Source organism: Lepidochelys kempii, chromosome 22 (genome assembly GCF_965140285.1).
Source record: "Lepidochelys kempii isolate rLepKem1 chromosome 22, rLepKem1.hap1, whole genome shotgun sequence".
Lineage (NCBI taxonomy): Eukaryota > Metazoa > Chordata > Testudines > Cheloniidae > Lepidochelys > Lepidochelys kempii.
This window is the reverse complement of record NC_136401.1, coordinates 21,202,734-21,230,621: the sequence shown is the minus strand read 5'-3', so window position 1 is coordinate 21,230,621 and position 27,888 is coordinate 21,202,734. Positions and strand designations below refer to the sequence as shown.

At 52.1% G+C, this 27,888-nt stretch overlaps 4 protein-coding genes across 4 annotated transcripts in view; 3 read left to right on the top strand and 1 right to left on the bottom strand.

The window, feature by feature from the left end:
* Positions 1 to 27,888, bottom strand: part of APOC3 (apolipoprotein C3) — a 177,567-nt gene that overhangs the window by 6,205 nt on the left and 143,474 nt on the right. The window lies entirely within an intron of this gene.
* On the top strand, positions 3,020 to 6,908 carry APOA4 (apolipoprotein A4). Its single transcript, XM_073321147.2, has 4 exons — positions 3,020 to 4,076; positions 4,542 to 4,636; positions 4,958 to 5,084; positions 5,691 to 6,908. Exons 1-4 carry the CDS (start codon positions 3,790 to 3,792, stop codon positions 6,616 to 6,618), a joined length of 1,437 nt encoding a protein of 478 aa, XP_073177248.1. The 5' UTR covers positions 3,020 to 3,789; the 3' UTR covers positions 6,619 to 6,908.
* APOA5 (apolipoprotein A5) lies at positions 12,229 to 17,979 on the top strand. The gene is made up of 4 exons (XM_073320795.1): positions 12,229 to 12,378; positions 13,633 to 13,708; positions 14,433 to 14,544; positions 15,492 to 17,979. The coding sequence occupies exons 2-4, from the start codon at positions 13,660 to 13,662 to the stop codon at positions 16,426 to 16,428; spliced, it is 1,098 nt and encodes a 365-aa protein (XP_073176896.1). The 5' UTR covers positions 12,229 to 12,378; positions 13,633 to 13,659; the 3' UTR covers positions 16,429 to 17,979.
* ZPR1 (ZPR1 zinc finger) lies at positions 19,376 to 27,875 on the top strand. Its single transcript, XM_073321149.2, has 14 exons — positions 19,376 to 19,558; positions 19,700 to 19,861; positions 21,101 to 21,191; positions 21,852 to 21,922; positions 22,138 to 22,224; positions 22,325 to 22,447; positions 22,764 to 22,817; positions 23,114 to 23,180; positions 23,640 to 23,710; positions 24,204 to 24,293; positions 24,548 to 24,658; positions 25,616 to 25,702; positions 26,899 to 26,964; positions 27,487 to 27,875. The coding sequence occupies exons 1-14, from the start codon at positions 19,436 to 19,438 to the stop codon at positions 27,619 to 27,621; spliced, it is 1,338 nt and encodes a 445-aa protein (XP_073177250.1). The 5' UTR covers positions 19,376 to 19,435; the 3' UTR covers positions 27,622 to 27,875.

Genomic DNA, 27,888 nt, shown 5'->3' with positions numbered 1-27,888 from the left:
GTTAGCCATGCCTGGTTGGGATCCTGCTTCTGAGCCTGGTTACTGGTGGTTGTATCCACCTTACTATCAGGAGGGGGCTCGCCCGCTCAGAGAGGGCAGAAGGGCTGTGGCCAGCAGCCACGTCACAGACATGCATGTCCAGCCTGGACTCACCTTCCCAGTGGGGGGGTTGGGACAGGCCCTCAGCCTTGCAATGAGCAAGAGAGGAAAGACTCGGCACAACCTCCGTGCTGCCCTGGGAGGGGCCCTACGGGAGCGTTGTGTGCAATTGCCGCTCTCTAGGGCTGCACTGGGTGCCCCAATGCCGGCCAGGATTCCCAGGGGCTGGGGCTGGGCTGAGACTGAGCTGCAGAGCAGCAGGTGTGTCTGGCTGCGTGGAGCGATGAGGATGCTCTGGGCTGGCAGGGCGCTGTGGGGCGTGCTGGGCTGGAGATGCTGTCCCAGGGGCTGGGGCTGGGCTGGGACCGAGCTGCAGAGCAGCAGGTGTGTCTGGCTGCGTGGAGCGATGAGGATGCTCTGGGCTGGCAGGGCGCTGTGGGGCGTGCTGGGCTGGAGATGCTGTCCCAGGGGCTGGGGCTGGGCTGGGACCGAGCTGCAGAGCAGCAGGTGTGTCTGGCTGCGTGGAGCGATGAGGATGCTCTGGGCTGGCAGGGTGCAGGGCGCTGTGGGGCGTGCTGGGCTGGAGATGCTGTCCCAGGGGCTGGGGCTGGGCTGAGACCGAGCTGCAGAGCAGCAGGTGTGTCTGGCTGCGTGGAGCGATGAGGATGCTCTGGGCTGGCAGGGCGCAGGGTGCTGTGGGGAGTGCTGGGCTGGAGATGCTGTCCCAGGGGCTCGCCACTCTCCGCGGGCTGAGCTCGTGGAACTGCAGGTGGGATGGTGCCGCTCTTTCCCTGGCCCACTGACGGTTTCTCCAGGCAGACATATTTTTAGCTTTTCCTTTTTCTGGCTCCAGTTTGTTTCCAGAGAGGGGCAATTCCAGGGGTAAACATGAGCCTCTGGCAGCTGGCTGCACCGCGCCTTAGCGCACAAGGAGAATGAACTTCCCGAAGCTCAGTCTGTTCCCTGGTGCAGATTTGGACACATCACAAAAGCAAACTTTGATTTCATACCATGGTGCATAATTGTCAAGAAGAGGGTGGGAGACTGGGGCGGAGGCAGGTCAAGACTTGACGTGCATCAGCAGATCCAGAGTGCAGGGGAAGGGCTGGAGACGGGGGTGCTGTGGGTGAGGGGTGAGGTGCATCGGCAGAGCTGTCTGGGAAACGTGGGACGGACAGACAGTGCTTTCTGTAAATCAGGACTGAGGTGCGTGAGCAGGGCCAGGTGGTAGCCGTGTGCACCTCTGCTCTGGCTTGCTCTGGTTCCGTCACACCGCACACACCTAGGCCCCCTGCCCTCATTAAGGAACCGTCTGAGAGGCGGGAGTGGAGCAGAGCTGAGCCTTGGTGCATCCAATGTGCACTCAGACTTTGCCTCCCGCCCAGCCTTGGCAGTACCACGCTGGAAGCCAGGACTTTGACACCAGCGTCTGGTTAGCAAACACCCACAGACCATGTTGCTCAATCCAGCCCTTCCCGAAGCCAGCAGAGCAGTGGGGCATGGCCACGGGAGACTGACCCTGCTCTGGGCAGGAAAACCAAATAGCCACTTTGCCCATAAACAAACCTGCCCTGCCCTGGAACACAGCTGGAGGTTTGGGCCAGGCTAGATTTGCTCTGCACCCATCACTGGCCCGTGGCGAGCAGGGCACTGTGCCTGCTGCCTGGAGCAAAGTGTCTTGGGCCTCATCCTGCAGTGTGCTGAGCACGGCCCCTCCTGGGTAGGTCAGTGAGAGCTGGGGACACTCAGCACGTGGCCAGGCCCTGGCTGAGGCAAAGCTAAAGGAAATGCTAGACAAGCAGCACCTGCATGCTATGCTAACGATTCCTCGGGCTCCCTGGCCTTGTGCAGCAGGGAAACATTTCCACCTCCTGGGGGATCCTACTGGGCCATTATTCTTTACTGGGTGCTGACGGCTTCCTCTGACATGTGCCCCTCGGCCCCTGCCAGGCTGGACACCATGCGAGCTGGGGCCAGGGGGCGGGAGGACTTCCAAAATCAGTTTCTTTTCGTACTGGGCTCCTGAGACCTTGTTGTGCCCCTGATCCGCACCCTGCCCCCAGCCTCCTCACACACTGGCCCTGAGCATGCTGTGGGGTTTGAGTGGGGCTGGGCCTGCGTCTGCCAAGGCCTGTCCAGCGCCAACGCCTCATACGGAAATCCTGGGCGTGCTCCCTCCTCCAGGCTCCCTGTGGCCTCCTCGCACAGGATATGCAGCAAGTCGCACTGGTCCCAGTGTTCCCAGAACCATTACACGCCCCTTCCCCCCGTGCACACACTGCGTGCTTGTCTGCAGCTCCAGGCACACAGGCATTCAGCACTCGGGTCCGGCTGGGCACACGCTCCGTCCCTAGCTGCCCGTATCGGACCCGGGCGTGCACGGCTAGCACCCACCCTGCTGGGCAGCTGGAGAATCAGGCCTGGGCTGTTGACTTCTTGGAACTGGTTTCTCCCTCCTCAGCTGGGACCCTTGATCCAGGTGAGCTGGGGTGGCAGCCCATCACCTGGCCACCTGCAGCCTGGGGAGCGGCCAGGCCTGCTAGGCAGTGCCTGAAGAAATGGCCCATGGGGTGGGGGAGAGAAGGACCCACACTGAGTTTTGGCGCTTGGTCACAGTGACCTCTTTTTGCACGACATGTCGTCACGCATGTCCCTCCACCTCCCCTCCCCCCACTGTTTGGAGGGTGTCTTGGAATGACAAACAACGGGTCGGATCCCCAGTGGGTGGCGCTCGGTGCAGATCCAGCGGAGTCACTGCACTGCTTCACATCAGCTGCGGCTCTGGCCCAGTGGACCCTGTGCTCTGTAATGACCTAGCGATGAGCCGAGCTGACGCCCAGACGCCCTGGGGGGGGGACTCAACACAGAGACTTTTCGTCTCAAAGTCCCAGGACGGATATATAAGAACTGGGCCCCTTGCTAGGCCGTCTGGAGCCTGGGTGTGGTGGCTCTGGCAGGGTTTCAGTCTGGACAGGGACTCCAGTGCACCTGGGAGCTGGGCTCCATGAGGGCAGCGAAGCTGGCTGGGGAGGGGGCAATGAGGACCCAAGGGTGGAACTGACATTAAATGTACTTTACCCATGTTACAAGAAGGGGAAACTGAGGCAGCGAGCCAGGTGATGAGCCTTGCTTCAGGGCCAGTGGCGGAGCCAGGAGGAGAGCCTGAGTGCTCTGCATGCCTCCCCGCCCCGTTCTTACCACCATGCAGCAGCTTCACATCCCCCCTGCAAGCAGGATTACGGGTGTCTGAGCTTCACAGCGATTTGTTTCAGCAAGCGCATCTGCAAACGGTGCTGGAGACTGATGGCCAGGGGGGTCAGGGGGCAGGCAGGCTCTTTCTGGGAGCATTTTCTCAGCAGAGGCTGCCAGTGATTTTCCTGCCAGCTGAGAGTTCCCCTCCTGTATAGGCTGGGAAGACAGGCAGCCCGGGACTCAGCCTGGCCTCTGTGCCTGGCTGGGCAAAATGTGCTTCACTCTTGGTCCTGACCCTGCGAAATAAAAAGCGCTTTCCCAGTGCACCCTACCAGGGCAGCTCCCTCCCAGCTGGGCAGAGCTACCTGCTGTGTTGGGCTGATGAACACACCTGTCCCCAGCTGCTGAGGAGGAGGGAGACAGGATCCCCCTCAGGATTGGTCCATATCGGACACTGTTGGCCACCTCAGTGGAAAGTCCCAGACACGAGCCCAGCAAATGGCCCGGGCGGGATCCAGTTCTGCATTTCCCTCTCCCGTTTCCACACCCGTTGGCTGCCGTGCGGTTGCACCTGGTTCCCTGCAGTGCTCCCCCGCTATCTCCAGCATCGCGTCCCAGCAGATAACGACACACCCGCGCACACGTCAGGAGCTTCCACGTTGGGCCCTTACTAAAGTCCAAGCACTGGGGACTGTGTCACCAGCCTGCGTGGAAGCGGCTGGGGGCTGCTGGCTGCGGTATAAATACAGGTCGGCAGGGCACAGCCGAGGAGCAGCACAGCACAGGTCAGTGGGCTGGGAGGGGGAGCAGCAGGCAGCCTAACCCCTCTGGCAGGGAGCTGCGCCAGGAGCCCTGAGACGGCCACAGTGGTCCCTGTCCCTGGCTCTTCGCTGCACAGTGCCTTGCGGGGGAAAGGCTGCAGGGGTATCCGACCAGGGGTGCAGCCAGGGAGACGGATGGCTACTGGTCTGTCCAGAGGAGTCAGTGGGTGGGTGAGATGGGCACTGGGATCCCAGCCTCTGCAGCAGTTCCCAGGTCAGCAGCAGCCATGGCTGAGCTGCGGGAAGCTCAGCCCGGCAGGAAGAAGGGGTGCTTCGGGGGGGACAGGGACAGGGGGGACTGGAGGAGGGGCAGAACCTCAAGCGGACCCTGCCCTGTGACAGCGAGGGGCTCAGCTCAGGGTGGGGGCACTGCGGGAAGAGCAGGGTCAGGGTGCACAGGGAGACTGACGCATCTTGTTCTCTCTGCAGCGTGGCTCACTTTGCCTGGCCAGTCCCTGAGCACAAACAGCGCAAGATGTCTCTGAAGGCTGCCATCCTTGCTCTGGCACTTCTCGCCATCACAGGTAAGGGAGAGTAGCCTCTCCTGCTGGGCCGGTGCAGCCCTTGGGGCCGGGGGCCCTCTGGGGCTGCCTCCTGTCCCTGTCCCTGTCCCAGCATGCTGCTCTGCAGAGCCATGGCCATTCTGGACTCTTTGCTCCTGCCCTGCTCGGGTTGGCTCCAGGGAGTGAGGAGGGCCTCACCTGGAGACATGGCCTCAGGCATGTGACTGGGCTATCCCTGCGAGTCTGGATGGAAAGGAAACCCCTGGGAACAGGAGGGGAGTGGGGCAGGCATAGGGCTGGCTGCACATGGTATTGAGTGCTGGCGCTCTTGTTTCTCCATAGGGGCCCAGGCAGACGTCAGTGCCCAGCAGGTGGCCGATGTGGTCTGGAATTACTTCACACAGCTGACCGGCAATGCCAAGGAGACCATGGAGCAGATCCAGCAATCTGAAATCAGCAAGCAGCTCAAGTGAGTGCACTGGAGAGCAGGCCCCTAGCCCCCACGGGGGACTGTGGGTGGGTGACGCCGGGATCCGTAGGGAGGGATCCCGTGGGAGGGATGGGACCTGAGCAGTTCCTGGGGCTGGCACAGGTGGAGAGAGTAAAGCTCTGGTACCTGTTTCTCTGCACTGGCTCTAGGAGCTCCAGCTAGAATAAACAGTAACACCAGAGCACAAAGTAGCCGTGAAAGAGAAGCCGGCTGCCTGACGTAACAAGGGCTTATGGCCTGCCAGACCCACTGCCCCTCTAAGCGGGAGAGACCCACTCTCATGCAAACCAATGGGGACAACAGGCTTGCAGGGAAACATCACCTCCCCCCAAAGTCAGGAGCAGGGTAGCTGGAAGAGGCAGGGTTCCCTAAAGGCACTGAGAGGCAGGTCTGCAGCCAAGGGCTGCTCCAACAGGGGTGAGAGCACAGAAATGGGTGCCCTGGAAATGCCGCTAGATGTGTGAGGTGTAGTTGCAAGGGCACAGGGTAGGGGACAGGAGCTGCGGGGGCGGGCAGTGCTTGAGTGGTCAGTGAATCAATGAAAGACACTCAAGGTGCTGAGCTTCATTTCCCCTGCTCCCGCAGCACCCTCTTCCAGGACAACCTCCAGAACGTCAACTCCTACGCGGGGGACCTGCAGAAGAAGCTGATCCCCTTCGCCACCGAGCTGCATGCCAAGCTGAGCCAGGACTCGGAGAAGCTGAAGGAGCAGATCCGGAAGGAGCTGGAGGACTTGCGCCTCAAGCTGTCCCCTTATGCCGACGAAGTGCACCAGCAGATCAGCAAGAACATCCAAGACCTGCAGCTCAAGCTGAGCCCTTATGCCGAGGAGCTGCGTGGCCAGGTCAACCAGAATGCGGACTTGCTGCGCAAGCAGCTGGCCCCCTACGCCCAAGAGCTGCGGGACAAGCTGCAGGAGAATGTGGACGGCCTCCAGGCAGCCCTGGCCCCCTATGCCGAGCAGCTCCAGGAGCAGATTGACAAAAACGTAGCAGACATGAAAGAGAAGCTGGCGCCCTTGGCTGATGAGCTCCAAGTCAAGATAGACCAGAACGTGGAGGAGCTGCGCAAGCAGCTGGCCCCCTACGCCCAGGACGTGCAGGACAAGCTCAATCGCCAGCTCGAGGGCCTGTCCTTCCAGATGAAGAAGGGCGCAGAGGACCTGAGGGCCAAGCTCTCGGAGAGCGCGGAAGAGCTGCGCCTAAAGCTGAACCCTTATGCTGAGGAGCTGAAGGAGAAGCTGCGCACGGATGCTGAGGGCCTCCGCCAGTCCCTGGGCCCCTACGTGGAGGGCCTGAGTGGGCAGATGGAACAGAAGATTGAGGAGTTCCGCCAAACCGTGGGCCCCTACGGGGAGGCCTTTAACAAGCAGCTGGTGCAGAAGGTGGAGGAGATGAAGCAGAAGCTGGGCCCCTACGCTGGGGAAGTGGAGGATCATCTTGGCTTCCTGGAGAAGGACATGCGGGACAAGGTCGCCTCCTTCTTCAGCACCATCAAGCAAATTGAAAACTGAGGGGGCCCCTGAGCGGGCTCAGCTTCGCTTCCTATCACCACCTGCTCACCCTCACCTCCACTGCACAAGACAAGCCGCTGTCTACCTCAGAGCCGGGGCGAAGAGCACGGGAACCAGCCCCAGGACAGGCTCAAGGGCATGCTGGCTCTTCTGCAGCTCAGGCCACAGAGCGGGAAAGGGACCCAGAGCCGTGAATGCCAGGGGACCTGCACATGCTAGATGACTGTCTGTCTGTGCTGCTACTGACTTTCCTGCACTTGCCCTCACTCCAAAATTGCACCTACTGTATCTGCTGAAATAAAACTGCAACACAGCAATGCACATTGCGACTCTGTCCCTCTCTTAGCCTGACCAATAAGGCACTCATTCTGCTCCTACTGGTTCTGCAGAGGCCATAAGTTCTTCCTTGGGAGCACGGTGGTGGAGGGGTGGGGAGAGAGGTGCTGTCCCTTCCAGCTCTAGTGGCTTGAGGAAGTGCCTAATTTGTTAAATTAATGAGCCAAGTGCACTCCAGTGAGTCTGAACAAGAAACTGGGGGATTTACTAGGCTGGATGAGGGGAGAGTGAGAAAGATTGGCTGGTCTTTCTTTCTTTCTTTCTTCTCACCAGTTGAAAGCCCTATGCTGGGATGTCCTGTGGATACCCCTGGGTGATTGCCAATGGGAGGGAAGCAGGGTCTGGGCAGTGGGGGATGGAAAGGGACTTGCTCCAGGCAAGGTGGTCTGCATGGCCATGAATAGTGTGGGGCGTGGGGCTGGGTGAGGGAAGCAGGGAGGGGAGGTGTGCACAAGACAGTCTCTCTGTTAGGCTGTGGTCCACACATTGAGCTAGTTGGAGCACACTTGCTGCAGTGTCTGGGTACTTTAAATCCAAGGGGAAACACTTTCAATTTGGATTAACATTCCCTTGGCTTGCCCACCTGAGAGTGACACCCTTACAATCGCCTCCTGAGCCCTGGCAGCCACCAGCCAGCTGTGAGCTCTAATGCATCCTCCACTCTGCCTCACCCCACTTCCCTGAGCAGCAGATCCTGTGTCCCAGGATTGGGTGGGGTCTCTCAGGGTCCTCTTCTGTCAGGCTAAGACGCTTGCTGCCCTGGGAACAGGGAACTCTGGTTTTCCCGGGCCCCACTTCCTAGTCTAACAGCGTGTCATTCATCTACAGACAAGGGGCCAAACCCTGCACTGGGGTAAATCGGTGCAGCTCCTTTGAGGTCAATGCAGTTATGCTGCTTTGCATCACCCGAGGACCTAGTCTGAGGGACCATGGAGCACCCCCAGCTGAGGGAGCGTGGTTTCCGGACACATGAAGGGCTGCTAGCTACAGACAATGGTGGTGCTCCCTCTCCAGGGGGGAGAAGGGACTGCAGGCTCCATTGTGCATTCATCCCCTTGGCCGAGGCTGCTAACAAGGAGCTAGTTCGTGCTGTGAGTGATGGAGATGCCTGTCCTGCAGCAGAGACCCACCCACCTGTTTGTTTCAACGAGGCCTCTCAATGGCCAATGCATGGAAACCATTTTGGGTGCGTACCAACCCGTGGTCGCTGTGATGCTGTAATCTAGAGGGGTGGATTGCCTACACTCTGGAGCCATCCAGTCCCCATGGCCGGCGTGATAGTGATGTAGCAATGGAAGCCCTCGAATGCGTTGCTCTGAATCCAAACTATATAGCCACATTCCCAGCTTCTGAACAGTACCGAAACAAGGAGGTGCCTTCATAACTCTGGGTAGGTCAGCCCAGCTCTGTAGTTTTGTTGGCCTCTGTGTGTGTGAGTGCGTATGCATGTGTGAGTGTGCACTGGACTTCTTACGCTGCACTGTCAGCAACGAAGGAGGAGCAGGGCTTTGTCTCTTTCAGACACCCCAGGAAGGAAGCCACTGAAGCAGGTCAGTTTTATTTTACAGCCACATTGATTTCCTCTGGGGAGCTAATCTGACACCTGTGGGTGGAGGACTTCTCCTGCTGGCTGCTAGCAATCCTCAGGCCTTTATCATCATCATCATCATCCCCATTTCTGCAGGAGATGGAAGCGAGGGGAAGCTTCATGGCACTGCACTGGCTTTAGCTCAGACTGCCCCTTGCCTCTCTAAGGACAGCCCTGCTGAAGTCCAGGCCAGCGTGGTGCTAGGCAAACAGCATATTGTGTTATCTAGCTCCCACTAGGCATTCCCGTTGCCCAAGGGCCCCCAGAAGCTGGGCCTATCTATTAGCATTCCATGAGGAGGGTCAAACGGGGATTAAGGTGATTGGCCCTGGGGTGGCAAGGAGAGGGCTTTCTTTGGCAGCAGCAAGCTAGCTCAGGCAGTTGTGAAGACAAGTCACGATAACCCACATTCCCTGTGAAATAATGGTTGGATTTCTGCTGAGTGCACAACCCACTCCCCAAAGTGACTCTGAATCTATTAGTCTTTAAGGTTGTTTTTGTGGATACAGACTAGCACGGCTACCCCTCTGAAAAGTTACACCGAATCTGTTGTTTTGACCTGCAGCCAGGCTGCTTTCACAAACGAAGCAGTGTTAGGCTGACTCTGTATTTGCATGGGAGACTCCAAGGGACACCTCACTGCAGAGGGAAAGAGTGATGCAGGGGCCCCAGTAAGCTCCTGCTCTGTGCTTGTACAGTGCCTGGCACAATGGGGTCTCAGTCACTACTGTAATACCAAGAAGAAAAGGAGGACGTGTGGCACCTCAGAGACTAACCCATTTATTTGAGTATAAGCTTTCGTGAGCTACAGCTCACTTCATCGGTTCCACAGTATGCATCCGATGAAGTGATCCATAAGCTCACGCTCAAATAAATGGGTTAGTCTCTAAGGTGCCCCACGTCCTCCTTTTCCTTTTGTGAAGACAGATTGACACGGCTGCTGCTCTGAAACCTGTCATACCAGCACTACAGACCAGTTATGTGGTTTGGATATCTGCGACTCTCAGTGTCCTGCTCCTGGCTGGGCTGCCCTGATCATTAGTGCCCACACGAGCCACCTTCATCCGTCAGAAACACAAGTTAACTCAGCACCAGAATCGATTTCATGAGGTGCAGGGTGCAGGTGGAGCTGTAGGAGAGGGATGTGGACGTGGGGGCCACAGGGCAGAGAGACAAGCCCATGCACATCACTGAAGGATGGGGAAGGCCTGTGGGAATGGCACATGAGACCTAGGCTGTGAGCTCTGTGCAATGCCCAGCACGGTGAGATCCTGCTGTCAGGTGAGGGTCTCTGAGATCCACACTCCTGCATCAATAAACAATAAACATCTTCCCTCTCTGAGCAGCTTTTCGGCTCTAGCAGGTAGAGGCGGAAAGTTGTCCCCAGCTCCTGGCTCTTTGGTGGCCTCGTTCCAGTTCCCAGTGGCCGGTTCTGCATGTCACCAAAAACACCAGCCTCATTCTCTGCACTAATTGGCCCCCTTGTGGGCAGTCTCAGGAGTGAGGTGAGGGGCTGAATGGACCCTGGAGACTGAACGCCTCTCGCAGCCCTAAAGGGGTCAGTGTGAGGCTCTCTGTTAAGGCTGCGGAGCTTTCCCAGGGCTGCTCCTGTCCTGGAGATGTGGAGAGGACCTAGATCCAGGCCACCTCGCCCCAGTGCTACATTCACATGAAAAATGTTTTAAATGGAATAATGATAATGGAAGAAATTGACAGACTAGGGCCAAGTTCCTCTGGGGGCTGGAAAGTGCCTTATTAGAGGGAGTTATAATAGCATCACGCAGGAGCAGCTCCCCAGCTACCTGTCCAGGCTGGAGAGTGACTTCAGGGTCAGGTGTAGAGGAAAATGGGGGTTCAGCACAGCCCTGTGCCCTGTGAGCCACTCCTGTTTGCATGGCTCAGGGGAGAGAGGTGAACTTTGGTGTCAGAGGAGGGACAGTGACTGCTTGGAACTTCACCCTTGCCTCAGGCTGGACTTTGCCAAATACGTGGATTGTCACCTCCTCTGATCTGCATGCAGATAACATATTGTCACTGGGAATGAGGCTGAAAACATGAAGTACCCTGTCTGCTTGTTTCCCAGAAGGGCCTTAGGCACTAATGTGATACAAAAGCTAAATGAGGTAAAGGTTTGCAGATCAATTCTCGGAATAAGCAAATCAGAGGTGGAGTGACAGCGTCTGGGGGGTTTACTCCTGTCACTGTTTACAGAGATTGGTTCATTTCCCTCAAAACAAATATTTCCAAGCTTTTTTTTCTATTTCACATGCAGTGCCAGCAGCCCAGTGCTTGTGAGCAGCCCTGCACTAACACACCAGTGTGCCCAGACCAGAGTTCACCAGCTCTTACGTTGCTTTGGTTTGCTGTAGCAATCTGAGCCCAGTGGAAGCATATAGATAACCTATATATCTTAGTAGTAGTGCACAGTCTAGAAATCAGCTTGGAGATCAAAGCACCTTCACAGTTTATGCTGCACAGAGCCCCGTGGCTCTGCATCTGGTTGTATTAGTGAAGCTCAGGTAGGATCCTCATACACCTCCGTGGATCACCTGTGTGCTGGAGATGTCTTGGAGCCATCAGGCTGACTACTCTTGCTGGCTCCTTCCTGCCTTGCCTGGCTGTGTTCGGTGTGCTGCTGGTCACTGCTTCTACATCAGTACAGACACAGGGGGATGTCAAATGGGGTGACGGGTATGAAATGACCCTCCTGAGTGCTGGGCATTTCCTAACCTGCCAGCCTCAGGAGAAGCTCTGGGTGGAGAATCTGAAATGCCAGTCAAAGGCGCCTGCAGCCTGGGGCCTACAATTTGTTGTGAATGTTTGAAAATGGCTCAGTTTTCGAAAATGCCCTCAAACGTGAATTTTCACTTTAAACTGGCCCCACTTTCACTCAGCATGGCTGGTTTTTCAGTGACAAACATGTTTTTTAAAATACTGTTTACAAAATTTGAAATTGTTTCAGCAGTTAAAATACATGAATAAAACATGCAAAAAAGTTAAATTTGGGGTGTTCTGGATGGAAAAATAGCCATTTTGCTGAAATTGGGCAAAAGATAAGCTGTCTGGGTTATGAAATGGCTCAGGACACAAAGGCACCATTTTCCCAAATCTTTTCCCCCTTTTGTTATTAATTATTACTATTTCATATTTATATTCACTAGGCTCCAGCTGGGATCAGGGTCCCATTGTGCTGGGCATTGTGCAGACAGATACAGAGAGGTGGTTCCTGCAAAGAAAACCTACTGTGGCTACAGCTCCGGACTGGGACTCAGGAGATCTAGGTTCAGTTCCTTTCTGTCAGAGACTCCCTGTGTGACCATGGTCAACTCACTTCATCTCTCATTGTGCCTCTGATTCCCAGCTGTAAAGTAGGGACAATAGCCCTTCCTTTCCCCCACCCTTTGTCTGTCTGTAAGGTCTTCAGGGCAGTGACAGACAGACTCTCACTATGTGTTTGTAAAGCATCCAGCACAATAGGTTGTCTGGCACATACATTTCTGCAGCATGCAAAGGGTTAACTTTGTTTGTAAGCCACTGGGGAGGGAGGTGGTTGGCTGGGAAAGCTGGAACTGAACTGGTCTGGCAGATGGGTGGGGTGAGGTTGGTGAGTGATCTGGGAGAGCCAGTCAGATGACTGGTACTCACGTCATCCCCTGAGAATGTCTTTGAACCTCCACGTTGTATTTACATGGAGTGAGGTCCAAAGCCACTGGCTCTGCAGAGGCATATGGGACCTCTTGTCACCTGAGCACTTCTGCCTAATACGGATCCATATATAAAGGAGCAGCATATGACGGGCTCCAACTCACAGAGGACAGCAGGTGAACAGCAGCTAGGTAAGGTGCAGGTGATACAATCCGTTAATTCTGCAGCAGCTCAAGGCATTTTCCGGGGAGTGTTGTGTAGAAGTTAGAGCAGAAGTTTGTGAGCCAGGACTCATGGGTTCTATTCCCACCTCTTGAAATGTCACCTAGTGCTTAGGGACACTGGGAGTCATGTTTTCTGGGTTCCATTTCTGCATCGGAGGGGATATGGTTTAGTGGTTAGAGCAGGGAACTGGAAGGACTCCTGAATTCTAGACCCAACTCTTTCACTGACACACTCTATCTAGGTCACATCTCTATGAGCCCTAGTTTCACCAGCTATAAAACGGGATAACAATGCCGACCTACTGTGTGCTACAGTGGCCTGTGATGCTGGATTACTTAGATTGCAAAGCTCTTTGAAAGCCTTGGATAAAAGATGCTTTAGTCAGGTATAGTGCTCTTGTATGGATTTCCACAAGGGCCTAAACCTGTGAGGTGTGCAGGTGGTCTCATGTTAGAGCACCCTAAGGAGTTTGGAAATGAACCTCTATCAGGGCTTTAGAGTTTTCCATGACGTCAGTGGACGGATCTGTTAAAATGGTTTTCCCTGAGGTTGTTCCCAGACACCCAAAGCTGCCTTCTGAGTTATTGTCTTGAACACAGTGCCCAGGGCAGAGCTGAGCTCTCTGATCGTTTGGAAAAACTAATTTCAAACCAACGGTGATATTGACACAAAGGGGTGATTACCATGCACGAGTGCAAACTGAGGTCACCTGTGCTCTTGTCACAAGGACCACTGAACTTGGGTTATTATTTATTTATGTGTATTATGATAGTGCCTAGGGAGCCCTAGTCATGGACCAGGAATCATTGCTTATGTGCATCATTTGCTCCCACGCAGAGGCAGTTTATCTTGCTGACCAAGGGGGCCAGTTTTTGATACCCTTACTCACACTGAGACTACCCTACACCTTGAGCGATCCCGCTGAAATAAAATCAATGAAGTGGTCAGGTGCTACTCAATGGGAGGGTATCAGAATCTGGTCTCTTTGGCTGTATTTTACATTCACTATCTGGATTTTGTGCCATCCAGCTGCAATTTAAATCACTACCTGAAATGTGTTTGAATCTAAAGAGAGTCACTGTAAAAAGCAGAAATCCAGAAAGAAGATCCAGGCATTGGAAAATGAACCTGGCCCCACCCGTGAACCGATAAAGTGAAGGCAAAGCCTGGGTCGTGGCAGGAACTCCACTAACTGCTTTCTGGTTGGTTTCTCTCCGCAGAGTCCCCGCCCAGTGACCAGACAGACCATGCCTCACAAAGCTGCACTTCTGGCTTTGCTCCTGGCCACCTTCTCAGGTTGGTGGTCTTCTCTATAACAATGTGCAGGGACTCAGTTCCTGGCTCTAGACATGAAAGGTGAAAGGTCTCCCTGCCCTGCTGGAGATTCAGCCGCGCGGCAGGGGTCCCTGGCTGCTTACAAGAGGATACAGCTTAGCGAGATAGTATTTTGGAACAGGAGAGGACAAGTCCATTGACCCATCTTGACCCAAACGAGAAAGGTGTTGCAGTAAGATGGCCCACTCACAGGTCCCCAACGTGTTGCTCCTTTGATGTTCTCGCTGTACCCCAAGGCAGGGTAGCTCTGACCCTGTCACGGGAGTCTCAGGCGGTGTTCCTTTGACTCTGCCGCTGGACCCAACATGTGTCACTGGCCTCCACTTCCGTTGTGTCATGTGAGTCAGTCCCCCGACGAATCCTTCTGGTTATGCTGGGCCTGGCACCCAGAACTCCCACTGAAGTTAATGGGGGCTGCAGCTCTGGAAATCAGGGCCTTTATTACTTTGGGGAGGGGGCGCCCCTGGGACTTGTCAGTGTAGAGAAGACTCCTGACCATCCCAGGGATAAAATGTTGTCTCAAGGATTACAGACTGTGAGCTCCATCAGTTTAAGAGCAGCTCCCAACACTAGGTCTTCCCTTCACAGAGCTCCTCCATGCCACCTCCCTGCTACCAAGCTCATGGTTTGCCACCAAGGCTCTCCCGAGGTCATTCTGTTAAATACTCTTGTTCCACCCATGCAGCTTCTCAGGCTGAACAGGCGAGGAATGGGTTCTGGGATTACCTCAGCCAGCTCACTCACGACAAGGACAGCATGGCACATACCCAGAGCATGAAGCTGGACCAAGAGATCAAGTGAGTACCTCATTCTCTGGGGTTAAAGAATTAGTAGGTAGTACCCTGAAGCCCCTTGCCCTGTCAGAGACCCAAGCACATCTGGCTCCTGCACTATGCCTTCCAATTGCTTCCAGGCTGATTGGTTTATTGATTGATTTTTAGAGAGGTATAGTGTCCCTAAAACCTTCACATATATATAGGCATTTTGGCATTTCCAAAAACAAATAACAAATGTCGTCAGTTGACTCAATACTATCCATGCTCCTTATGTGGCTGGAGATCTCCCAGCTGGCCCTACCCAATAATGACTGAAATAAAACAAAGAAAAGCCCAGTGGAAACCAAAAAGTGATTCCTGCAGCTCGGCGAACATGAGCTCTGGCCCAGCAGCCAAGACCGGGAGTGAGGACGGCAGGCAAGGGCTCTCTGCTGCGACAGGGCAGCGAGACTGGCGTGGCTAGTAATATTGGTTAGCCCAGCAACACCGCAGGCAAGTGCTATGCAAACAGCTCTCTGAGGGCTCTCTCCCTGTACTCCTCTATTGCAGCTGTGATACCCCAATTCAGCTCTGCCAGTGCCCCTCATTCCTGACCTGCGTCCCCTCCCTGCTGTTCAGTCATAACCCTTACCCCAGCTCTGCCAATGCGCCTCTTTCCTAATCTATCGCACTACCTGCTTGCCTCTCCTGAGCTTAGACTCATGACGAATTCTGCCATGCAGTTTTTGTTCTATGGGCAAAGTCCACAAGGGACTAATCTAAGATGAGACCCACCAGACTCATCTTCACTTATGACGCAAGGCCCAGGTCTCAAGTGGTGAAAAGTTAGTGCTTTATATATCCTTGAGAGCCCCCTTTCTTAATGCAGCACTCAACTGTACAGCCATTATTTCTAGTAAAGTGACAAAAGTGTTAGGACGAGGAAGCAGAGCTCAGGCAGTTAAGTGTGCGTCTGTTGCTTCTTACAGAAAAGTGAAAGAAAGTATCCAAGAAGGAGTCAACTACATGGGAAATCTCCTTGAGAAACTGGCCCCACTTAACAGAGGACTTCAGCCACGGTTCTACCAAGACTCCGACAGCCTGCGAAGGCTCATCAGGAAGGAGCTGGAAGGCCTGAGAGTGAAACTGTCTCCTTATGTGGATGAGGTGCACCAGAAAATCAGCAAGAACCTGGAAGCACTTCGCTTCCAGCTGACCCCATTCACCGAAGAGCTCCTGGACCAGGTCTTGCTGAAATCTAGGGAGCTCCAGCAGCACCTCACCCCAAATCGAGACATGAAGGCCCAGTTCCTGGAAGGCGTATATGAAGTTCAGAGGTTTGTGGCTCAGTATGCCAATAAAATAGCCTTTCATACTGACCAAGTGAAGGAGGTCTTCCATCCGTACGCTGCCAGACTGGTGACTGAGATCCACCGCAACATGGAAGAGCTCCATAGAAACGTCACCCCACACACCAAAGTCAGCCCAGAGAAATTCAATCAGTACATCCAGGAGCTCTCTGAGAAGCTGACCCAGAATGCCAGGGATCTCCACCAGAAGATCCAGAGGAATCTGAACCACCTTAAGGAGCAGCTGCGCCTTTACCCCAGTGGCCTCAGGGAGCACATTGCTGGCACTACTGTAGACCCTAACTGGGCTGTGGACCCCTACATGGAGGGCCTGGCTCAAGAAGTGCAGCAGAGAATCGAGGAGTTCAGAAGGGACACGTTCCTCCAGATAGATGACTTCACCAGGACCATTGACCGGGAGACAGAAGAAATGAAGTTCAAACTGTCTCCACTGTCCTCATACTCAGAGGAGTTTCAGGACAGCTCTGCACCTCTGGAGGATTTACATGTCCGGCTTGACTCTCTGTGGAAGGATATTTCCCAGAGTTTAAATGAGAAAAGCAGCGATTTACAATGAAATCCTGTACCTGTGTATAGAGAGGGGTGTGCGTGAGTGTGTGTGTGTGTGCTCGTGTGCATGCTTAAACCATGCCAGTGGGAAAGAAAAACTGTCAAGAAGTCATGTCATACTCTATTGCACTGTTGGCTAAGGACACCTGTAGCCATGACTTGGACAACTATAACAATAACATGCCATCAACATGGCTCCTCGTGCCACATAAGTACAGCTCTGTCCAGTTGCAGTGCTAGTCCAGAGTTCTCAAATCTGATGGGAGTTCAGCCAGCCCCTCCATCATTGCTCAGCAGTCCCCTGCGGCTGAAAAAACACTGCAACCTGCTCTCTCTTAGAAAGATAAAGCCACAAAGTCACCTTCTGTCAGAAGGATACAATTCTGTGACTCCTTATCAAATCATTTGGCAGGTTTCAGAGTATCAGCCGTGTTAGTTTGTATCCGCAAAAAGAAAAGGAGTACTAGTGGCATCTTAGAGACTAACCAATTTATTTGAGCATAAGCTTTTGTGAGCATGAAAGCTTATGCTCAAATAAATTGGTTAGTCTCTAAGGTGCCACAAGTCCTCCTTTTCCTTTTATCGAATCATGCAATTTTACTAAAATAATTCCACAAACCATCTTTGCTGCGGTCTTTTGAAAGCCAAATGGTCAGAGTGCTTATCTCAGCAGCAGGAAAGAGGGAATAAGTACCACACCTGTAATTACCTAAAGCAGTGATTCTCAAAATTCATTGCACCATGACCCCCCTTCTGACAATAAAAATTACTATACAACCCCAGGAGGGGGGACTGAAGCCTAAGCCCACCCCAGCCCTGCCACCCCGGGCTAGGGGAGGGAGGCAAAGCTGAAGCCCAAGGACTTATGACCTGGGCAGGAGGCATGTAACCGTAGCCCCTCGGGCTTTGACCCTGGGTGGTGGGGCTCGGGCTTGGGCTTCAGCACCGGGTGGTGGGGCTAGGGCTTTGGCTTTGGCTCGGCCCTAGGCCTCAGCAAGTCTAAAAACAGCTTTGGCCTCAACCCACAATTTGAGAACCTCTGACCTATAGCATACACTATATATGTATATATGTATATAAATATACATTTAGATATATGGCCCAGTTTTATAAACCTTACTCACATTGACTTCAGTGAGACTACTCAGGTGAGTAAGTACTAGTCAGTGGGAGTAAAAGGTCCAGAATCTGGTCCATACTGTATATCTTTGGATTAATACAGAGTTGAAATGTTGAATTATTTTTAAACTCTTGAAGCTGGACTTCTAGACTTTAACAATCTCCAGTGTGTTACTAGAGTGAATAGTACAAGCTGCTAGTGTACTGCACCCTATGTAGGTTACTCCGCAGTGTTAACCCTTTCCTTGCACATTCTGTGTATATATAAAATATCCCTCTCTATAGTCACAGCATTTTTTATGGAACAGTTGATGGGAAACATTCAGGTGTTTGGATGTTGTAAGTCACGGCCACAACAGTACTGAGAGGCCATTTGCTATATCAGTTTTATAGTTTCTTCCCCTGCAATTTAAACGACTGTCAAATCTGCTTCAATAAAGTTACGTTAGATTTCTTTGGAGTTGGTTTTTCCTTTTTTTTCTGTTGAAATTGTACAATGAATACATTATCACAACGTGTAGACTTTTAAAGGCTATGTAGGAGTCACATTGTTTTGTCTCTCTCTACTACTTTGTGCTCAGATATCTGGGCTTCAAAACCCAGCTCAGCATCTGGGCACTCGGTATAACACAAGAACATAAGAATGGCCATACTGGTCCATCTAGCCCAGTCTCCTGTATTCTGGCACTGGCCAGGGCCAGATGCTTCAGATGGAATGAACAGAACAGGGCAATTTACTGAGTGAGCCATCTCCAGTTGTCCAGACCCAGGTTCTGGCATCAAAGGCTTATGGACACCTGGAACATGGGGTTGTGTCCCTGACCATTTTGGCTAATGGCCATTGATGGAGCTATTCTCCATGAATTTATCTCATTCTTTTTTGAATCCAGTTATACATTTGGTCTTCACAATATCTCCCGGCAATGAGTCCTGTAGGTTTACTGTGAGTTGTGTGAAGCAATTCCTCATGTTTGTTTTAAACCTACTGCCTATTAATTTAATTGGGTGAGTCCTGGTTCCAGTGTTATGAGAAAATAACACTTCCTTATTCACTTTCTTCACACCACTCATGATTTTATAGACCTCTATCATATCGCCCCTTAGTGGTCTCATTTCTAAGATGAACAGACCTAGTCTTTTTAATCTCTCCTTATATGGAAGCTGTTCCATACACCGAAGCATTTTTGTTGGCCATTGCTGTACTTTTTCTGATTCAGATTTTCTGATTCAACTTTTTTGAGATGGGGGCTGCATGCAGTATTCAAAATGTGGCTATACTAGGGATTTATATAGTGGTATTGTGATATTTTCTGTCTTACTAGCGATCCCTTTCCTAGTGGTTGCTAGCATTCTGTTCGCTTTTTTGACTGCTGGAGCACACTGAGCGGATGTTTTCAGAGAACTACCCAGAGTGACTCCAAGATCTCTTTCTCCAGTGGTAACCGCTAATTGAGGCCCCCATCAATTTTCTAGGGATCATGTTTTCCAGTGTGCCCTGCTTTGCCTTTATCAACATTGATTTCCCTCCGCCATTGTGTTGCCCCGTGATCCGGCTTTGCGAGACCCCTTGGCAGTCAGCTTTGGACTTAACTACCGTGGATAATTTTGCATCATCTGCAAACTCTGCCACCTCCCTGCTCAGCCCTCTTCCCAGATCATTCATGTGCATCGGCTGGTGACTGTGTGCGCTCCCCCACCCTCCTGCCATCCCCTGTGCCAGGCGGAGGCCTCCGCCCGACGCTGAAGCCTGGGTGGGAGTAGCCCTGCGTCACGTGGCCTCGCCGAGGCGCTCCTCCCTCCCCACGAGGCCCGCGCCCCGCCCGCCAAGGAAGTTCCGGGTCAGAGGGCGGCAAGGAGGCGGAAGCGGAAGCGGAAGCGGAGGGGCGCGGCGCGGCATGTCGGCGATCGGGGAGCTGGAGCCCGTGCGGGGCGGCCCCTTGTTCCGGCCCCTCAGCGCCGAGGACGAGGAGCAGCAGCCGGACGAGATCGAGTCCCTCTGCATGAGCTGCTACCGCAACGTGAGGCCGGGGAGGGGCCGCCCCGGGGCCGGGCTGGGAGCGGGGTACGGGAGCCCCGCGGCTCCCCGGCCCGGGCGTGAGGGGGGCCCCCGCCCCGCCCCGCCCCGCCGGCTCCATGTTCCCTTGGCTTTGCTCTTCCAGGGGGTGACCCGGCTGCTGCTCACCAAGATCCCCTTCTTCAGAGAGATCATCGTCAGCTCCTTTACCTGCGGCAGCTGTGCTTGGTCCAACACCGAGATCCAGCCGGCGGGGCGGATCCAGGAGCAGGGGGTGCGCTACACCCTCGCTGTTACTGCGCGGCAGGTGAGCCAGCCCCCCCCCCCCCCCCCCCGTGTCGGCCTCTCCGGGCGGGAGGAGGGGGCAGGCCCAGACCTGGTGGTGTGGAGAGCCCTAGCACCCGCTGCTGGGTGGAGGGTGCCCTGGCAGTTCTGAGGTCGCCTCGTTGCCACCTGCCGCTTGCTGGCCTTGTCTGGATCAGTCAAAACGTAGTTGCTGAAAACCAGCAAAGCTGTCAAAAGCCTCCGCTTGGGGGGATACCAATGGCCTGACTTTAAGCGTTCAGCGCTTGTGATATAATAGGAAGCCCCCTGAGTATCTTGTTGATAGTGGAGACTGAATCTGGGGCCTCATGCTATGAAAGCCTGAACACCTACTTCCTGAGCTAGTAGACCCACTTCTCCTAGTCAAGGTTGTAGCAGGTTCATCAACCTGTGTATTGCCCAGCCACTGAAGGGGGAAGGAGTGCCCCACTGAATAAGCACAGGGTACACTTCCACTGCCTGTTGAAATTTAGTGGCTGATCCTGGGCTGTCTGCATCTCTGAAGACCATGCTTGTGCCTGTGCATCCTGACTGCAACTATAGTGCGGGTTGAAAGGGGTGGAATGTAGGTAAGCAGGTTCTAACCACGACCCTAGGACTGTCACTACTTGTGGATAAAGCACAGCTGTCCTCAGAGTACAGTATGGCAGCAATTCTGCTTGTCTGACTACTATAAAGTAACTAATATTTAATGAGGCACTATCAGCTGCTCGTTAATGGGATGCTGAGTCTCTGGGAAGTACTTTGGTGTAAGATGTCCACACAGCATGCTAAAACAGGCTGTTCTGTGGAGATGTTGTGGACATTTGAAGAAGGGAGAGCCAGTCAGTGGATCAGTGTTTTCCCTGATGCGTGGCATCAATCTTCAGAAAAGATTGTTCCCTTTGTCAGGTTCATTGATGCTTTGATGTATCTGCACTTACAAGGTGGGCAGAGGAGATGGGGGTGGCTTAAGGTGGCCACCATTGAAGCGTAACTTACACTTATGAACTTAAGTTGAATGGGCAAATAACTGGTGGGAGAGGCAGCCCAGGGAAACAGTGAGTGGAAACATTGGTTTCACTGGCTCTGTGTGCGAATGATCTTCTAGTGGGAGGATGCTACCACTGTGTTCCCAATGTGCTTCTCAGGGTTGAATTCATTCTTACTTGCTTAGCATGTGTAGGGTTCCTGGCCTGTTGCAGCTTTGTTTTTAATCTTTTCTATACATTGTTCTGTCCAGGATATGAATAGGGAAGTGGTGAAGACAGATTGTGCCACGGCTAGAATCCCAGAGCTAGACTTTGAAATTCCTGCTTTTTCTCAGAAAGGAGGTAGGTGTGTAATCTGAGCTCGTTTGTGGCTTGGGGTGGCTGGTAGCAATTTAGCAGAGGTGTTGGTACAGCAACAACTTTTGGCTACTGGAATAGACTGCTACCCTGTATCTGAGTATGACCTAGCCTAGATCAGGGTTTGGATCTTGGGGCATAAACTGATTCACACCAGTACGGCTTTACTGAGATGACTGACTGGATGATGGATGGAGGTGGGTAGAGCTAGGCTCTGTGGTATTACTGTCTTGTACTCTGGACCCCAATTTATCCTGCTGCTAGTCAGTGTCTAGCATGGAAAGCTAGCTCCCCCAAATCCTGCAGTGTCTTGGAGACGGTGTCACAGCCTAGCCCTGAGGCGCCTCTTCCTTCATGAATGCTTCTCATGTTGGCAGCAGCAGCTTCTTCTGTTGGAGGTCTGGGCTTCTGTCCACTGACATGTGCATGGTGAATCTGCAGCTGGATAGTGCTGCCCGAGTAGGGAAGAGACTAGAAATACCAGGCCAAAAAGCAGGAGCTCTTAAGAGTTCTTGTTTTCCCATCTGTGGGAATAAATAGTTCTAGGAAGGATTGGTGGGCTAGGGATGATAAATTTAGAAGATTAACAACATTGCTCTAGTGTACTTAATATTGTAATTAGGTCTGCTTTCTCCCTCTATCAAGCTCTTACCACAATCGAGGGAATAATTGACAGAGCTGTCGCTGGCCTGGAGCAGGATCAGCCAGTCCGCAGGGTAAGGTGCTTTAAGAAGGTAATATCAAAACAGATGTCCGCTTACGGATTACGCTTGTCTACAAATTCTGTAACTATCACAGTTACACATCCCCTACTAGATGACGAGCTGAGAACGCTTCTTGGCTTGGCATTGTGTGCCTGTGACAGGCCTATCTGAAGGTCTAGGCTGGTACCAAAGATCCGATCTGATCTTGAGTATCTCTCCTTTCACAGGCAGCAGACAAAGGTGTGGCAGGGAAAATAGATGAGTTTATTGGCAAACTCAAGCAGCTGAAGGAAGTGGATTCTTCTTTCACCTTTGTAAGTATTAGCAGGAGGGTGGGGAAATGCATCTGCCCCTCTCTTTGGGGGCAAAACAAGGAGGATTCCTGAAGACTTTTCTTATACTTCCCTCTGTCAGATCATAGACGACCCCTCAGGTAATAGCTTTGTGGAGAATCCTCGTGCGCCGCAGAAAGATGATGCTCTTGTGGTTACTCATTACAGGAGGACTGCCCAGCAGGATGCTATGCTTGGCTTGGAGGTATTATGTCTGGGTGGGGAAGGTGTCTTAAAGTCAGAAGTGAGGGGAGGCCTGGCAGGTGTTAGTTCTTCCCTCATTCCTACCCTCTGTGGCCTATATTCAGGTGCTAGACTTCCATAATGGAAAGGAAAATGCCCCCTTCAGATCCTAATCTGTGTCCTCCTTTATATGCCAGAGGGGATGCTGCTGAGTAGCAGAGGCATTCTTCTCTTCCACCCTGTCCCAAAGAGTCTGTTCAGAGATCCATGAATGGGAAGATGTATCAGGTATAATTATCTGAGCTGGCATACTGATATTGGCCTCTATGCTGTTTCAGACAGAGGAGACTGATGAGAACCCAGCTGACTCTGTGGAGGATCTGAGGAATGAAGTGAGTAATGTTCCTGGTTGGCCACCTGGAGCTCTCTAACTGGATTGCAGCTGTGTCCTGATTGCTCTGAGGAACATATGGTAGTGGGCGCACACATAGGGATACCGATACCTAAACTGCCCCATTTGCTGGACTAATTTTTTCCAAGCTACAGTGATCAGGGCCATAAGTATTGAGATGGAAGCTAAATTCATGTATTGCTCCCGGTTACAGTAGTCTTTTTGGTATCTGTCTTTAGACAAGTAAGTGCCCATAGTGCAACAGATCAGACCCTTCAGCGTGTTCTTGTATTGTAGGTGTTGCAGTTCAACACAAACTGTCCTGAATGTAATGCCCCAGCCAACACTAACATGAAGCTAGTGCGTATCCTTCTGATGGGACGGTGTGACAGTACAAGTTGACCTTTTCCTGCTGTGCTGAGAGGGGGTGGTCAGTATTGTGCACAGGCCTGGTGCTTTATGGCTCTGTATTCTGCCAGAGAGAGGCTTAAATGTCTGACCCAGGATAGCAAAGCCTTTGACTCTGGAGACCTATCTGAGAGCTACTTATGGCTTGGAAACAAGCTCATGTTTGAATCTCAATGGATGATCCCATTAAATAGGAACAAAAGGCTGGAAACCTATTGGTGTCTGTGAACAGGACTCTCTGAATTGGTGCTCAGCACCTGCGTTGGCACTGACATGCTAATCTCCTTTGACTGCTCTTCTGAACAAAGTTGCATCCTGTCGTCGGGAAGTAGCTTAGTCCTGTGTAAGGAAGACAGAAGTTCTTTGTCTTGGAGGTTTCTTATTTCAGGCAAACTTCCCTAACGGTCTGTCCCAGAAATTCCACACTTCAAGGAAGTGGTCATCATGGCTACAAACTGCGAGGCCTGTGGACACAGGACGAATGAGGTGAGCTGCAAACCTGACCATGTCTTCAGAACATGCCAGCCTTCTCCTGTGCTCTCCAAAGGGATGGACTTTTCTGTTTGTCCCTTGCCTGCACCCCACTCCTGATCATAATTTGGCTTCCTGGATTACATATTGGACAGAGGAGACTGGAGGAGATGGGGGTTTGTTAAATGTCTTTTAACATTTAACATACCCTCGGGTGGGTAGGACCACAGCAGCTGAGTGGCTAGCATTGGAACAAATACCTGCAGCTGTAACATGTTAATCCACTAAGTAGCTGACTTGGATGACTAACTCTTCTATCCCCCAAAATCTGTCCTAAACCTAAGGTTGAGGTACTGACCCTAAATGACCCTAGATCTGGCTGGCCCAGTGCAGAGTCTTAGATGCAAGACATACACACCAACTCTTAAAGCACACTGTAGTGGCAAGAGGATTAAAGTATTCTGAATGCTTTGTCACTTGTAAACTAACTCTAACAGATTGTTTCTAGGTTAAATCTGGAGGAGCAATAGAACCGCTGGGTACCAGGATCACCCTTCATGTTACAGACCCTTCAGACATGACAAGAGATATACTAAAGGTAATCTCTTCCTTCAGATACCTGATAATCTTTAAATGTGTGTGTGGCTACTTCTTGGGACCTCTTCTCTCAATTTGGCCCTACTGATGAAGGAAGTGGGGTCTGGCTGGGGCTTCTGGGATTTATTCCCAGCTCACCATAGACTTTCTGTGGTCTTGGCTCTTCACCTCTGAATCCCTCAGATGGAAGCTGCTCTCTAGCACATCACCCTTTTGGATGACCTGGAAATAAGCATACCATGTGTCTCTCTGCAGTCAGAGACGTGTAGCGTGGAGATTCCAGAGCTGGAGTTCGAGCTTGGCATGGGAGCGCTGGGGGGGAAATTCACCACCCTGGAGGGGCTGCTGAAAGATATCCGAGATCTGGTGAGTGGTGTATATTAAGCTCCTGTTTAGCTGAGGTTTGTACCTGTAGCTGCATTTGGGATGCATAGGACTCCTCCCCACCCCCCCGCCAATGAACTGACTCTAAATGCTGAGAACCTGTAGCTTCCTGTAGACTTGGGTATGTACCGCAAGCGTGCAGCACCACTGAACAGTCATTCATGTTATGCTGCAGCCTTCACTCGCCCTGCCTGGAGAGGGGGGAGCATGTCAGCCACAGTGGCTTTCATGCTCTTCTGGGGAGAGGTGGGTTGTCCTTCAGAATTCCTCTTCCTCCCTCCCCTTCTTCATTTTGCACAGTAACTGTTCTTGTAGACCCTACTCCCCTGAGCTAGTCAGTGCATCTATCAGAGGGTTACTTGGGAGCAGCATCAATCACTCCCTCCTTAGACTCTGGATGTGTTGCCATCCCAGCCTCTCTCGATCTGAACAACTGAGGGTAGCTCTGATATGTGGCAAAGCTTAATGCCTGCTCTGTTCTGGCGCACGGATGCCCACAGGAAGGCAGGCAGTAGAAGCGGGTTTCTGAGGTCATAGTAGATGGAACGGACACTGTCCCTCTGCCTTCAGAACCTGATCTAGGAGCTAAAGAGATCTCAGCACATTGGTTCCAGCTTACTCTGTACAGGGCCTCTTCACTGTAGATGTTGATTCTTAAGATACCCCGCTGAGCTGAGCTGAGGACTTCCCCTTGACTGATGTAAAGATAGGAACAAGCCCTTTGTGTCTAAAGGAAACAAGGTTTCAAAAGCCTCTTATGGGTTGCCTAGAGCAGCATGCTATCATAGCCGACTGCCAACTCCTATTAACTAGTGACTTCCCAGGGCTCCCCGAATGTCCTGGGCCAGGCTGGGCGTCGCTCACATGCAGGTACCACGAAGTATTCTGCAATAGTAACTCAGTGTGGCAGAATGTGAAGGAGCCTGTTTTCTGTTGCAGATTGTGAAAAACCCCTTCACTCTGGGGGACAGCTCTACTCCAAGCAGAGTGGAGAAGTTCCAAGAGTTTGGCAGGAAGGTGTATCAGGTTAGTAGCTTTGGTGTCCTATTCGCACTGAACCTGGCAAATGACCTGGTCAGATGTGTTCTTTGGCAGCATTGCTGCAAGTCTGAAGTGTGTAACTTTGTGGAATCTCAGCAGGCATGTAAGTTTCCCCTCCTTACGCTGCCATCCTGTTCAGTTCCCGCCTTCCACCAATGTCCTGTGTAGCCATGCTATAAGCCTTCTGAGGGGGCTTGTGGCTCCTGCTTCAGGACCACTGATGTTGCACCATATATCATTAGGCAGGGAGCATCCCCTAACACAACATGCTTACACCCAATGAAGGCAGTAATCCTGAAACTTTCCCTGACCTCAAACCATCACACAAACTAGACTAAAGATGTTTAATATCCCTCCTCTGGCCACCTAAGTGTTGGGCAGAGCTTTCCTGTCACTGAAATGAGACAAACCTGCCATGCTGCAACACAGTCCGGGCCAAAAGGGGCGAACTGTCCATGTACTTTGAGCTAATGCTCTGTGGCACCTCCGTGCCATAGGATCTCCAAATCTTGTACATATAACTATATACATCATGGACATAGATCACATCACTGGCTGTACTAGTATTCTGATAGTCAGTGTTCAGAAGAGTAATGTAATAGGGCTTTGGCTCTGTCTGCCAGCATTCAATGATTCAACTGATGGGGGTCAAGATGGAGCACTGCATGCTGGGAGATCAAGGCACAGCCATATTAGCCATATTATCCAGTGTGGACAGCTGTGAGAAGCTGCACTTCTGTTTGAAGATTACCATTGGCTTGTGTGTTTCCTGGATGATGGAGCTGGGACACAAACTCTTCCTTTGTTACACCAGACTCCTCAACCTTCAAATGTTGCAACTGTTCACAATATGAACAGGGACTAGATAGCATGACAGCAGTGCTTTGCTGCTTCCTATGCCTGGAACTCTGTCCAGCTCTAAGCCTCCTCACCTGAAGCATGTCCTGTCTTGAGTGAATGCTGGTATACACAGGAAATGCTCTAGCTGTCTGTAGAGCACTGCACATTCTTAGAATGGTGTATAAAGTGTCTGTAGCTCCTGAGGTAGCATTCTCTGCAAGGTTGAGTGTGATGTTGACAACCTGCAAGATGCAGCAGGGACTTGGATTTTAGGTTTGATTGATCACTGCTCAAATAGAGCATGTGGGGTCCTGGCTGTTAATCTGTCTCCATTTCCTCAGATTATGGAGGGTCACATGGAGGCTCACTTCATTCTGGATGATCCTGCAGGGAACAGCTACCTTCAGGTAGAGTATTGAGCACTTATGATGAGACTTCCCTTTAGGGTCTTCTGAATGCAGTAATCCACAGATGCACCCCCCACCCAATGCTATTCAAAACAACCAAGGAACCACTTTGGGGATGTCCTGAGGTGGGAAGAGAATTGGTTTTTCACCTCCATGTACCTTAATGTCGGTCAGCTCCATTCCAGGAGGCAATCCCAGCGGTGGTGGTAGGAAAAAAGCAGATACATGGTTCTTCAGGGGCTGAGAGTTAAGAGCCTAAGGTCTCTTTCTCTCTTCTATTGACTTGTGGGAGCTTGGGCAAGTCACTTGATCTCTCTGCCTCACAGAATTCACTTCTAAAGGGGGCTGACCCTTGCCTTCCTAAAAGGGAGGGTAAGGCTCAACTATTGTATGTAAAATGCTTTGTGATCCTTTGGCTGAAACTTGCTGGAGAAGTGCAGCGCATGTAAGTATGTGAGGCTCTGACCATACCAAAGCACAACTAACTTTCTCTCTTTCTTTCTTTCTCTCTTTGAACCAAAGAATGTCTACGCTCCAGAGGAAGATCCAGAGCTAAAAGTGGAGCACTACGAGCGCACGTTTGCACAGAATGAGGAGCTGGGCCTCAATGACATGAGAACTGAGGGCTATGAAACTGGGCTGACCTCTGAGCAGTAGCAGCACATGGAGGGACAGAAAAGCCAAACTCTTCTCACTAAGTTATTACTATTGTAATAGGGCTAAGGACCTGGCCTATCTTGCACTGGAAGCAAGCTTTTTGTGCTTAATTTACATTTTTGTGCTTAATTTACATGTGCTTAATTTACCTTTTTGGAAGTTGGCAGGTGGGCAGACCTTAAAGTCCAAAGTTGAGTGTTAATTACCTTATTTTGGAGGTTTATACTTGCATAAAGAAAAATGTAAAAAACCTGTTTGCTTGGGTTT